A 13,533-nucleotide genomic window follows, 5' to 3' on the forward strand; every position below is an offset into this window, starting at 1 on the left:
AAAATCAGTCTTCAGACTTTTCTATTATGACTTTGATGTTTGTATGCCTGATTCAACACAGAAAACCCAAAAGATCTGGAAAGGGCCGTAGAGCAATGTGCTTTCATAAGGGAAGTGTTTTGTTTAAATTTTTCTAATGTTTTATGAACAGTTGTATGAAGCAGATGTAGCCTACTGAAGTCAATAGCTAGATGAAATATAGTTACTATCAATAATTTCGCTTTACTATAAGTCCTATATCCTGGGAACAGAGCAGGTGCTCTGCTGGCCACAAGAAGGGACAGTCAGTTTTGCTTCTACTAAGATAACCTGGGTAGAGAAGCAGCACTCCAGAGCCCCTGGCGTGTGATTAAAAACTCCGTCCCCCTTGTGCTGAAAGTCTCAATCATTTGAATCTATCTCCTTTGCAGTGTCTATGTGGAGATATTCACAAGTCTGAATAAAAATGAGGTACATTTCACGTTAGTATGTTATTAAAAATTTAGCTCTAGCATTCCTGGTGACAAGTGACATATTCAAGCAAATAGCTGTGTTACCACTTCTGGGCTTTATCATATTAAAGAGGAAATATGTTGCTAAAAATATGATGACCCCTGTCACTTTATTGCTATGGTCTAAGCAATCACGGCTAATTAATGATTTTCTGTACCATCTAAGACAAATCAAGAATTCCATCTAGAGCAGTTATTGCAGAAATATACTGTGTTAGGCCCCAGTTAAGCTTTTGTTGATTTGAAGTAATACTTTTCCTACATAAAAAGTACAAAAATACTCACTGAAGGTTACTGAGAAGTTGTTTGATTTGACATAAAGATGAAGACACACTTCTTTTCTGAGACAGTACCCTTTGTGATTCACAGGATAACTTGCATCACACGCAATTTCATGAAAGCTCTCAAATAAGCGATTTTATTCCTATCCATGATTGCAGACATTTACAAAACCATAACATCTGAGTTCACCTTAAAAAATAACTTATATAAAGCAGTGATATACACAGCACAAAATAGATCAGGGAGGGGCAGGAGCAACTTTTAATAATTAAAATGTAAACGTGAAAAAAAGGATGGAATAAAAGTCCCTACTTATTTCTACTTAAGATGTCATGTGATAGTATTTTACAATGTCCTGTGGGTCAATGTATGTATGTGCATGTATCCATATAACATACACACATACAATACATTCTCTTTCCCACACATATACATACACAGATAATCATTTGCAGTTCCGTTGAGGGCAGTTCTAATATGCCGCTCTGTACAGTTGTTCGAATCACGTTTGGACCCGCTTTCTTCACAAAATAGGGGAGAGAGCAGGAAATAAAAAGGTTGGTTTGGTGTGACTGAGATTCCTTTGTTTAACTGTACACTGTGATGAATAATTTTCTTCCGTAGTAGTTCTGTGAAGGGCTGACTCACTGTGGTTTTTCCATGAGGAGACTTGGTAATGGATCACACACTCATTGTCATGCTAGGGGAGTACTAGAAGGAGAGAAGAATCCATATTTTAACAACAGTTCTTCTACAGGCCACTAACATTCTCCTTGGTAAACAACAGTAACTGTGAATTTTAATGTCTTTTATGCACAAGCTTTAAATACAGCATAAAAATAAGAAAGCATAAAAAGAGCAAAATTATATAGAATTGACTGTCCTGAACTGTTAAATATTTCCTCTGGAAAGCAAGCAGTCTCATTCTCTCTCTGAGCTTAGGGGTTTGATAAGTACCTAGTCCCTCAGCTTTCTCCTTCTAGCCAGATTCATGTTTCATAGGCCCTTGGAACAATTTAGGTAAATCTAGTCCAAGGTTGATTCATAATAATCAAATACGTGTGAGGGATAGGATAGTCTTTGTTAGCTGTGTAAACTTGGGAGGTTACTAACCTCTCTGTGCTTGTTTCCTCACCTGTAAAATCAGCTTAATGATAGTAAACGGGTTTTGGGAGCACTGACTATAAAACCCTTAAAACTATGTATTTATTGAATACACGGAAAGTGCTCAGTAAATGCTGGAGTAATAGTATAACTCCCAGCTGGCCATAGGAAATCCTTATTAAAGCATTTAGAAAATACTTAAGAGTCTGATTTATACTTTAGCATATAAACTTCTTCCTTGAAGCTGTGACTCCTAGCTCAATCCACAAGCATTTCTGGGTGGGAGTAGGGGCATTCTTGTTACATGTTACTTGTCAGTTTGAGGCTGACCATTGGTAAAAGGCGAGACTTTCAGAAATTTGGAAAAGTGGTCTTAACAAATGACAAACAGCAATTATTTTGATAATGATGCCAATCTACCCTCATATGCTTGAGGAATAGACTGTGACAGAAAAGTTCTAGAGCAGCTCTGCCCAACAGAACTTACTTCAACGATGGACACGTTCCACAACTTGTGGTGTCCATATGAAAGCCACTAGCCACATGTGGCAACTTGAGCCCATGAAGTGTGGCCAGTGCCACTGAGGAACTAAAATTTTTTTTTTTTTTGGTACGCTGGCCTCTCACTGTTGTGGCCTCTCCCATTGCGGAGCACAGGCTCCAGACGCGCAGGCTCAGCGGCCGTGGCTCACGGGCCCAGCCGCTCCGCGGCATGTGGGATCTTCCTGGACCGGGGCACGAACCCGTGTCTCCTGCATCGGCAGGCGGACTCTCAACCGCTGCGCCACCAGGGAAGCCCAGGAACTAAAATTTTAATGTTATTTAACTTTAACATTTAAATATCTCCACGTAGCTGGTGGCCACCATCTTGGACAGCACATTATAGATCCCCTGTGACGGGAAGGAGGAGCATCTATTTCCAAGTGGTAACGGTTTCCATATTTAATGTGACCTCTTGAATATTTTAAATGCTTTATGAGAACCTGTGAGGACCAGGGCAAAAGGGAATTCCTTTTAATGTGCTAATAATGATTGCGCCTCACGGAAAGAGGCAGATAAAGTGAGAGGGTTTGGTCCCAGACTGCAGGGGCTTAACCAGGAACAGTGATGGTCCTGGGAAGGGGAGCATGAACCTTCTAAAAAAGGAACAGACAGAACAGAAAGAAGTGAATTCCAAATGAGCGGAGGTCGTGCAGGAACCAGAAACGAAGTATAAGGTGTGTACTAGATAGGGATGGATTTGTTAACATGGTGAAAGCAGGATTTCCCAGGGAAGAGCGCAGGGTGACAGTGGCTCAGCTGGCAGAAGTCTGGACTGGAGGTCATTAGAGTTTGATCTAGTGCTCAAACCAAAAAGCCCACATTGATCCTGAGTAAAAGCAGATGACTAGGCCTGAAAACGGGTCACTGGACCTTAGGGGGAGGATTGTTAATCCTTTAAACACAGGTCAAATCAAGGAAAAATCTACTTGTTAATCCCTTAATAGCCTCAAATTGCCTCAGTATAGGAAAGCTAATTTATATATGTTACTGACCTTCCACATTGGATTACAGTGAGTAGGGTGATATAAAGGGGAGACCGCCAGAGAAGCGAAAGGGGATTCAGTTTGATAGAAAAACTCCCTCTTTATGCTTGATAGTGGCAACGAAAAAGCAAAGCTAAACAAAACCCAAAACCCCCAAACAATCATTGAGAAGGATCAGTGAAGTGGAGCCCACCCCATCCCTGAGCTCGGAGGGGATCTACCCCTATCTCATCAGGAGATACCATGCAAATCTCCACTACAAATAATGACAGCACACTGCCATGACCTATCCACAACCTTTGACAAAATAATCATATTTTGGCATTTGACTTTCAGGGGCAAGACTAAACAAGGAGATAAATGGATACTAAGGTTTTATTAAAAGTAGAAAACATAAGAATATGGCAAAATGGGCATAGGAAATTTAATCTATGCTTTCTATGGCTACTGCTTATTTATAGTAAGGATCGGTGAGCCAATCAGTACTGCCCAGTAGAACCTTCTGTGATGATGGATATGTTCTATTCTGTGCTGTTCAGTACAGCGCCCACACATGGCTGCTGAGCTCTTAAAACGTAGCTAGTGTAACTTAGGAACTGAAAATTTAACTGTATTTAATTTTAAATAGCGCAGCTAGATCATCAATCATTATTTCTTCTTTTTTTTTTTTTTTTTTTTTGCGGTACTCGGGCCTCTCACTGCTGTGGCCTCTCCCGTTGCGGAGCACAGGCTCCGGACGCGCAGGCTCAGCGACCATGGCTCACGGGCCCAGCCGCTCTGCGGCATGTGGGATCTTCCCGGACCGGGGCACAAACCCGCGTCCCCTGCATCGGCAGGCGTACTCTCAACCACTGCACCACCAGGGAAACCCATCAATCATTATTTTAAAGACAAAGCTTTTAATGGGTATATTGTGCCAATCTAAAAACAGTGGAAGACTTTAAAGCTTTTTTAAAGTCTCCTTTTTTAAAAAGGACTTCAAAGGATATGTTGGAAAAAAATTTTCTGGATAAGTCATAATTAATTCTAGAGATCATCTCATTATTAAATTATTCACATCCTGAACAATCAGATTTTAAAAGTCCCTGAATCCTTTTTTCACAAGGATTATTCCAGTTCAAATGCAATGTAACATTAGGGAATATAGTTAAGAATATATTATAGCCTTCATTCTAATTATACACCATTAAAAGTATGCGTATATAGTGACAAGTATATATGCACATTCTCTGCTACCAAGCATGGTTATTGGTTGCTCCCATTTCTTAACATTGGCAATTGTTAGGATTTTTAACCTGTGTTATTTCAAATATCTTAAGCAAATCTTACAGTAAAATGAGAATTTGTTACAGATTCATTGGGAAGTTAAGAGAGTTAGGCTTATTCAGGGAGGAAACTGAGTGGAAAATAGGGTACAACATGAAAGTCAGGGCCAGATTCAGTCAGAAAGGATGGAAGCACCATCTCCAAGCAATACAGCTCAAAAATTAGCAAGCATCTAATGAAATTTAAATTTTGAATAGTACAAGTAACTGTAAAATGATGCCCTACGTGTATCTGGTACAGTAAAACAGATTGTATTTGTGTGTGACTGTCTTTATAAGCGATGGGCTATTTGTACTGCTAAGGCTGTAAACTGCTCGTCTGCTGCTGCCTTTATTGAAACTGCTTCAACTAAGTAAGATTGAGGGAAATTGCAAACTTTCTAGGGAAACTCACAGAATGTGCCAGCAAAAAGGAATTTTGCTATTGATTACTATTCAAGCAGAAGTGGCTTACAGTTTTCTAGAAGTAGAAGAGCAAGTGTTAAATGGGGTATCGTATTTAGAGACATAAAATATTCATGGTGTATTGTCCTGAGACCACACTGCAATGTTTCTGTTGTACTGCTGCATCAATATGCCATGACATATTCTAGTGTTTGTGTCAGAATGCTGTGATATCAGGTTGCCCTGATATCACAGCATTCAAAACTATTCTGAGTCTGGTTCTCCTCAATCAAATGACAAAATGGCCTTACAGCGCTGTTGACTGCATCAGTGTTTGGTTGTGCATGTAAAACATGAGCTAGAGAATTTATTATACCCAGTTCATGTACCATGGACTCCATCAGAAATATCCATTAAATCTTCGAACAATGTGCATACATTTCTGTTCACAGACTTCAAGAACACTTCAGATCTTACATTTCTCTTCATACACTTCAAGAACACTTCAGATCTTACATTTCTATTTCTAAGCATCTATATAATATTTTTTCTTAATGAGAGATAATACTACAGGTACCTGAGCTGAACTAAAGTGAAATAAATCTAGTGTGTATGTGACTATGTAAAAAAAAAAATTGGGGCATATGTGATTTCTTTACAATAGAAGAAAATGAAAAAAGGCAGTAAGGGTAATAGGAAATGATCTACCACCTTGTTTCTAATTTCTATTTGACACCATGATTTTAATAGCATGTTTGCTCAGTATGGTGAAAATATTCTGCTAAATTAATTCAAGAAATAAGACTAACTGCTTTCTTTACTTGAGAGGCACGAAGCACTATTCTTTGAATTAAGCCTTTTTGTATTGTTTTTAAAGCCAAACATTTAATAGAGTTTGAACACTAGGGGGCATCTTTGTTTCTTGAAATAAAGGCTTTTTTTTTGATTCCCCCCCCAAAAGAGTCTGAATGTTGAAACATTTTTTGATTCCTATTTTCTTGTGTCAAGTGTGTTGGCACTGCAAGGTTTCTGCCTTTGGGTTGGACATTTCTGTTTCTATATCGATTACATTAAGTAGTATGTGTAAGGTGACTGGGATAGTGTCTGTACATGATAATCAGTCAATAGACGTTTGCTGTCTTCCCAGGCCTCTTATGTGGTTAAACTTCAAGATAAAGACCGACAAACCCTCAAAAGGCAGACTGTTCAAAAATCTGAGCTTTTCAGACTTATGTGCATTAAAAACCACTAGAATTCAATTTGCATGTTTAGTCACTGGAAATGTTTTCTTTTTAAAAATTATTTATTTATTTTTAATTGGAGTATAATTGCTTTACAATGTTGTGTTAGTTTCTGCTGTACAGTGAAGTGAATCAACTATATGTATACATATATCCCTGCCCTCTTGGACCTCCTGGTTTTCCTTGATGATAGTAAAGCTAACTTAGTGGAGATACCTAGTCTATTTACTTCTTTAAGGCCTTACTACATTTGTCAGCAATGAATCTCTTTTGTCTTCTTCCTCTCTGCTCTCTTTTCTTGATCTTTTAAAAAGGTGCAAACGAAAATGTGTGGATGTGATAGACGAAGCCAGAGATAACCAGGGTGTCACTCATAGCATGTAGACCCCCTCACCCGGCAGACAGAACAGTGCAGCCAGTGTGGACCCGCTTCCAAGGGTGCACTACCCTCCAGGCGGTGGTGCAGGTTCTCAACCACCACCCAAGTATTTCTCTTTTGGGGACTTGGCTAGTGGGGACAGGAGAGAGGGAGCGGGGAGACAGGAGGGAGCTTCTGTTTTCTGCTAACTCTGCACAGCAGTCTGGCGTTTTACCTGCTTCTTGGCTTTAAGCGTAGCGAGGCTGGGTCAGGAGTCAGGGGTGGGGGAAGCCCTACTCCAGTGGCTCTATATGCTACGCACACATTCCCAGAGGGATCTGCTATCCAGCATGTGCATAATCCACTTGGGGTTAAAGGATGAGGCTGGTGTTTATTCTGCACAAAGTACTTTTTAAAGTCCTATTCTATCTGATTCTGTGATCCCCGTGAAGAGCTTTCTGATGCCAACTCTGAAGCAACTCCCCTCTCTGGCAAACAAGGCGGCAGTCGCCCACAACAAATCTGGGAAGGAAGGGGGAGAGTTCCTGTCGTCGCTGCCCCTAAAGTTAAAGTCACGTGGAACCTTTTTAAAGAAGTTTTCTTTTCCAATACAAAATTAATACTTTCCTTGGTGCTCTTAAAACACCTGGTTTATACCTATTGTAGCACTTATTAATCTGACATATGGTTTAATTAGTTGTGTAAACATGTTCTTCCCATCAGATTGTATTCTTTGAGGTTAGGGATGTGTTATGTTTGTTGCAGAATATTTTGTCCTTAACCTAGTGCTTTGCATAGTGCAGCCTCAATACATGTTGAATTGAACTGAATTAATTATCATATACCTCACTGAATTATACCATTACTGGAAGAATTAGCATAAAATGCAATTAATGTCTCTAATTAGATAAAGTGAACATTAATTAATTAAAATTAACTAATTTGTCCATAGTCTTGAAGCAAACTAGTGAAAGAAACGGGCTCTAAGAAATCCCATAATCCTAAGCATTATGAAAAACTATATAGTTCCTCACATTTTTCTATTTCCTCATCATTGACAGGCTAATCTTTTGATTTCTTTAAATATGAGTTTTTATGTATACCTTCTTGGTTCTCACTAATCATAAATATCCTGCAAATAAAACAGATAAACTAAAGATCATAATATTATTTCTAGTTTTAACAGAAATTAAAGTCTAAAAACAAGGGAAGTCTTGTCCCATGCCGAGGTGCTAGGTCAACACCAAGAAATAAAGGAAACCACAGAACACTCAGTCGTGGGTTCCATTTTGGGAAGCAGCCATTCTGTGCAAAAGTAGGTATGTTATTAGCCACCGCTTCAAAATCTGATGGCATCAACTCTGGTAAAGGTCTGGGCAAAATGAAGGTAATTTTCTCTTCTGATTCTGTTTATAGTTTGGTAGATCCTCCATTACTTTAATGATGGCGGTACATGTATTGGAGGCACTGATTCTGTGAACATGAAACTAGTTTGGGTTCTGAACTCCTTTATTCCAGTTCAGGAGTTCTTAGCAGAGAATGTGCATCAGCATCACTGACGAAGCTTTTTCACATGGGAGGATGCCTGGCCCCACTCCTGGAAATTCTGATTTGCTGGGTCCAGGAAGGGTTCTGGGAAATTGTATTTTTAAAAATTCTATAGATGCTTCTTATGTGAAATATTAGTTAATAAATTATTGTATAATGCAATAAGTCCTTGAGAAAAGATACCATGTTGTCCTTTTGGTTTTTCCAGTGCCTAGCACATTGCTTTGGCCTGTAGACGGTGCTCAGTGACTAATGAAGGAATAAATTTTATCGCTTCTCCATTTGCTCCTCTCTACTTCTATGGAGACATGAGATGATATTGCCTTTGCTTAACACTATAGTCACACAGAAAACGACATGGATATCCAGTTCAGGTTAAATGTAAGTAACTCGTTAACATACAAGACAGGAAAGTCTAGTGCATAATGTAAAGACATCTTAGAGACAATTTTCAGAGCTTTCAGGACAGCACTGAGAATAAACCTGGTTTTGCAGTGATCAAAGACATTTTAGTAATGTGAAAAATTTATAAAAACGATCACATATGCAACCTGTTTCTAGTACATTCTTTTATGGTGGATGTTTTCTAACGTAAAATTAGTATTAAAGTTTTTGTCTTTGTAACTATGTACACAGAATCGGAGTAGAAAGTTTATTTTTTAATACTTTCAAAGAAATTCCACTTAGTTTTCTAACTTTTAAAAGATCAACCTATTGAACTCTAGATAAACAGTCGTAATAATGGCTTTATGCATTTATTCTAAAGAAGAGCTTCAGAAATAAAATCTGGATATAGTAACGTAGTCAAGGGAATACTTACACTCTCACTCTGAAAAGGATTTAAGAAATTTCCCCCCATTTCGCCATCATCCCTAGGAGTGCCCGGCTGATTACTCAGGCTCATATTATTGGGAGAATTCTGTAAACAAGATTTAGAAAACAAAGCAGTTTGAAGATTTTAATTTCCCTTTTACATGGTACTGTTTCAAACATGGACTCTATACCATCATCTCTAAGGACAAAGCAGACTTATAATTCCAATCTCAGACTTCTACCATGGATTCTGTTCATTTTTTGTACCTTGACAAGTACTAATGCTTTCCCAAATGAAAATTAAAAAACAGAAAACCCAAAATAATTCACTGTAACTCTTTGTCTTAGTCTCAGAATCATTTATTCCATTTCCCACTCTCAGTTCATAGAGTTCCTAGACTTCTGGAGAGTTTAAGAAACATTCCCAGGAGGGGCATGATGAAGTGTGCATTCTACCCACTGATCAGGTGGGATGGAACAATAACTTCCCTGGGTGATTTTACTAATCAAACTCGAAAGGTCACTGTTTTGATAAATACTTCCCTTTAATTCTACATGTGGTTTACATAGTAACACGACTTTAAACCATTATTTTTATATGAACCATAAGGAAAAAAGGAAAATGGTTAACGATAGTTAAGAACAAGAGAAATAAATACCTCAGGACTTGAGAATTCAGTATGTACTTGTACAGGAAAAGGAGGCTCAGAGGTGGAGTGATTTAGAACCCTTTCCTATCATTTGTTTGAGCAGATTTATTTGAAACTTTTAAGATAAAATGGCTGATATTAGCAATCTAATCAAACACAAAGTTAACAGTATACTGCTTTATATTCTATTTAAGTTCGCTAGTCTTGTTTTTGCTGTGCGATTTTAGCCACGTGAGGTCATCTGATACTCCACGTCGACAGGGAATACAGAACGGCATTGGCGTATAAAGCATGCTCACACAGGATTGCAACTGTGACTAAGGGATTCTTGTAAAAATAAACTTCAAGGTTAAAAACTTGTTATTTCAAACGTAAGCCAGGTTTTAGAGTTTTTTCCTGAGCTGTTGCCATTTTGTTTTTGAATAAGTTTTTAGATTTTTTTACACAAAATTGCTCTAAGGATTTTGACTTAACTAAAACCAAGTTAGGCAATAAAAATGAAAATGTCATGAATGGGTTATCCCCAGAAGAATATGTTTTTTTAAAAAATATGGTTAAACTGTAAAGCAGAGACAGGTAGATGAGCTGGTAGAAATAGAGCTTGTATCTTGTCCTGCTGTGCACCCCACAGGGAGGATCTGAGAACAGGGATCCTCTGAAGTCTGTAGGAGCTCCATTTGCCAGTGAACCCCAAGGGCTGGGGAACCACAGCTTAATGGAATCAAGAGGATTCTATTTTTTTTTTTTTGGAAAAATTTTTTTTCTCTGGAAATGTTAGTTTCCCAAGTAACTGGACTTTGAAATGAACATGGATAACCTGATTTCCTGAAAAAAAAAATTAAGTAAAATTGAAATGCAATTAACTAAGCTATAGGTAACTAAGCTGCAACTCATGAATAAGGTTATTCATCAACTGTGTCTTGAAAGCAGGAATGATAATGCTTACTTAGCTCAAAAAAGAGCAAATTTATAAAAACACTATAAGATTTACCCAAAATCTATAAGTCTTTGGTGAAGGCAGATTTGTCATTTCATACATAATGGAGAAACTGGCAATCTTGGAATAAAAAATAATCTAACATACCTATACAGGGGTATTTGCGCACGTATTTAGAAGCTGCATACTTTTACATATTCAAACAGATATATGAAACGAGCCCTGTCCATCCTTGCACAATATTCACACTCCTAGCCTTAAGTACGTGAGGTGCCCTGAGAGGAGCAGCATATCTCTGACTAAACTGGGGTGCTCCCAGACTCCACTGCACTTTTGCCATGTATCATTGCTTTTTTAATTTTTAAAAAAAAGTTTTATTGGAGTATAGTTGATTTACAGTGTTGTGTTAGTTTCAGGTGTATAGCAAAGTGTATCAGTTATACATGTACATATATCTACTCTTTTTTAGATTCTTTTCCCATATGGGCCATTATAGAGTATTGAGTAGAGTTCCCTGTGTGATACAGTAGGTCCTTATTAGTTGTCTCTTTTATATATAGTAGTGTGTATATGTCAATCCCAAATCTCCCAATTTATCCCCTGCTCCTTACCACAGGTAACTATAAGTTTGTTTTCCACATCTGTAACTCTATTTTTGTTTTGTAGATAAGTTCATTTGTATCCTTTTTTTAAACTCCACATCGAAGTGATATCATTTCTTGATTTGCAATTCTGAAAGTTTGGCTACCTTCAAATTGATTCCTGACTCAAAGTGTTGATTTAAAAATATCTGATGTTGGGCTTCTCTGGTGGCGCAGTGGTTGAGAGTCCGCCTGCCGAGGCAGGGGGCACGGGTTCATGCCCCGGTCCGGGAAGATCCCACGTGCTGCGGAGCAGCTGGGCCCGTGAGCCATGGCTGCTGAGCCTGCGCGTCCGGAGCCTGTGCTCCGCAACGGGAGAGGCCACAACAGTGAGAGGCCCTCATACCGCAAAAAAAAAAAAAAAAAAAAAAAAATCTGAAGTTTAAAAGTAACATTACAGTAATATTTAAATACATATAAAACACTTCATGGTGTTTCTGTTTTCCATGCTATCTTTTCATAGCATGGTGGCTCAGCATTAAACGTTTTTAGGGGGCAGTGGTGGTGGTTTATATGAGAACATTGAGAGGCAGATTAAAAGGACACATTCAACACACAAAACTGAGCTAGTATCAGATCTCTGAAACCTCTTCCTATCTAGCTCACTGGGTATATTTGAAAATCATGAAATGATAGAACATCTTTAAAAAATCTGAGGTAATCTCTGCAAAATGTTGTGAAAACAACAAAAGTTGCTCAATGAGGAGTCTTAAGGAAATTGTGCTGTCCATGGTCCCTGGGTGACATGATGAAGATATAGCTAAAGATATACTCAGTATTGGTATCTGAGGAACAGCTAAGACAATGGTTCCAAGCACCAACCCAGAGGAGGTTATGATGGTGGTGGCAATGAACTGTGTGTATGCTGCATTTAACTGTAGCTATGTTTGTGTGCAGTGTCTCCAGTAGATTTCATCAACAAGGCAAGAATATAATGCACAAAAAGGGCGTAGGTTGGTCAAACAACTTCTTAAAATGGAGTAAGAAATTTAAAAAACGTAATACTGATGCTTGACAAAATACAGGTTTAACTGGAGAATTAGGAAGATGCAGCTAGAGACCCAAGAGCAAGTTTGAACACAATTGCTAAGCAGAAGTGGTTAAGATCATCTTCTGATTCACAAACAAGAATGACTAGAAAAAGAATAGGATGAAAAGGAATGAGCCCAGGAAATAAGAGAAAAGGGAGAAGAGAGCTTCTTGAGATGGCCGGACATGTGGTGGAAAAGGAAGAGGTGGGGAAAACGAAGTTAGTGACAACTTGCCTAGCTTGGAGTAAAAGGCTGAAAAATTCAGCTGTGAGTCGAAAGACATAGGGAAAAAATAATTGGGAGGGGGGTTTATAATACGTTTGATGCTGCTGATTAGAGATAAAGTGACAGACAAGTGGAGATGGGACAGACAATAGTGGTACCATCACCCAGACAGCCTGGTTAGAGCCTGGAGCCAAGGAATGAGGAGTGGGGGCAGGGCAGAAATGAGATGCTTAGGAGCCCATTTGAAGGTGGATGCAGCCAGTCATTTCCAGTACATTGTTAAGTGGCAAGTTTATTACTTGGGCATAATTCTTTTTTATTTATTTATTTATTTATCTTTATTTTTACTTATTTATTTTGGCTGCCACGCGCGGCATGCAGGAGGATCTTATTTCCCTGACTAGGGATCGAACCCATACCCCTTGCAGTAGAAGCGCAGAGTCTTAACCACTGGACCGCCGGGGAATTCCCTTGGGCATAATTCTTATGTCAGTTGAAACGTACTTGAACTTTCCTTTGTAAAGTTTTTCCCTATTGTATTTGTTTGGTCTCCTTAGTTATACTGAGCTTCTTGAGGGCAGAGACCATATCTTGTTTGTCTTTGGAATTGCATAGCCCAGAATAATGCCTTGGCACATTAATGTTTACTGAATGAAGGAATTCCTGCCGAAGTACAAACCATTTGAGGGCAAAGATTATGTTTGTGTTTAAAGAAGTCTTTTGTATTTCCCCATAGTGCACAAGGCAATACTCAATACATAAAAGTACACAATGGGTGGTCAATTAATGCTTAAAGAATAAACAGTAATCACTAGGCAAGAGAATGTTAGCAGCAGCAGGCACAGTGTGGTGGAAAAACTTGCTTCTGGGTATAGGAATGGGAAAATAAGCATAGAAGGAATAGCAATGGATCTGATATGAGGGCAGATTAGAAGATGGTATTATGGCCCTTAAAAATTTTTTAAGTGCTTTATAAA

The 13,533-nt window shown here is 38.6% G+C and overlaps 1 protein-coding gene across 22 annotated transcripts in view; it reads right to left on the reverse strand.

The window, feature by feature from the left end:
• Positions 1-885: 885 nt before the first annotated feature.
• SSBP2 (single stranded DNA binding protein 2) overlaps positions 886-13,533 on the reverse strand; it is a 300,689-nt gene continuing 288,041 nt past the window's right edge. For 21 of the 22 annotated variants that reach the window (XM_065873586.1, XM_065873579.1, XM_065873581.1 and 18 more), the window contains 2 exons: positions 9,080-9,178; positions 1,455-1,484 (listed from right to left, as the gene is read on the reverse strand). In XM_065873586.1, the coding sequence (XP_065729658.1) occupies positions 1,455-1,484; positions 9,080-9,178 (129 nt within the window). Of the gene's footprint in view, positions 1,485-9,079; positions 9,179-13,533 lie in introns of all 22 variants that reach the window. The other variant, XM_065873564.1, reaches the window with a different exon arrangement.

Source organism: Phocoena phocoena, chromosome 3 (genome assembly GCF_963924675.1).
Source record: "Phocoena phocoena chromosome 3, mPhoPho1.1, whole genome shotgun sequence".
NCBI lineage: Eukaryota > Metazoa > Chordata > Mammalia > Artiodactyla > Phocoenidae > Phocoena > Phocoena phocoena.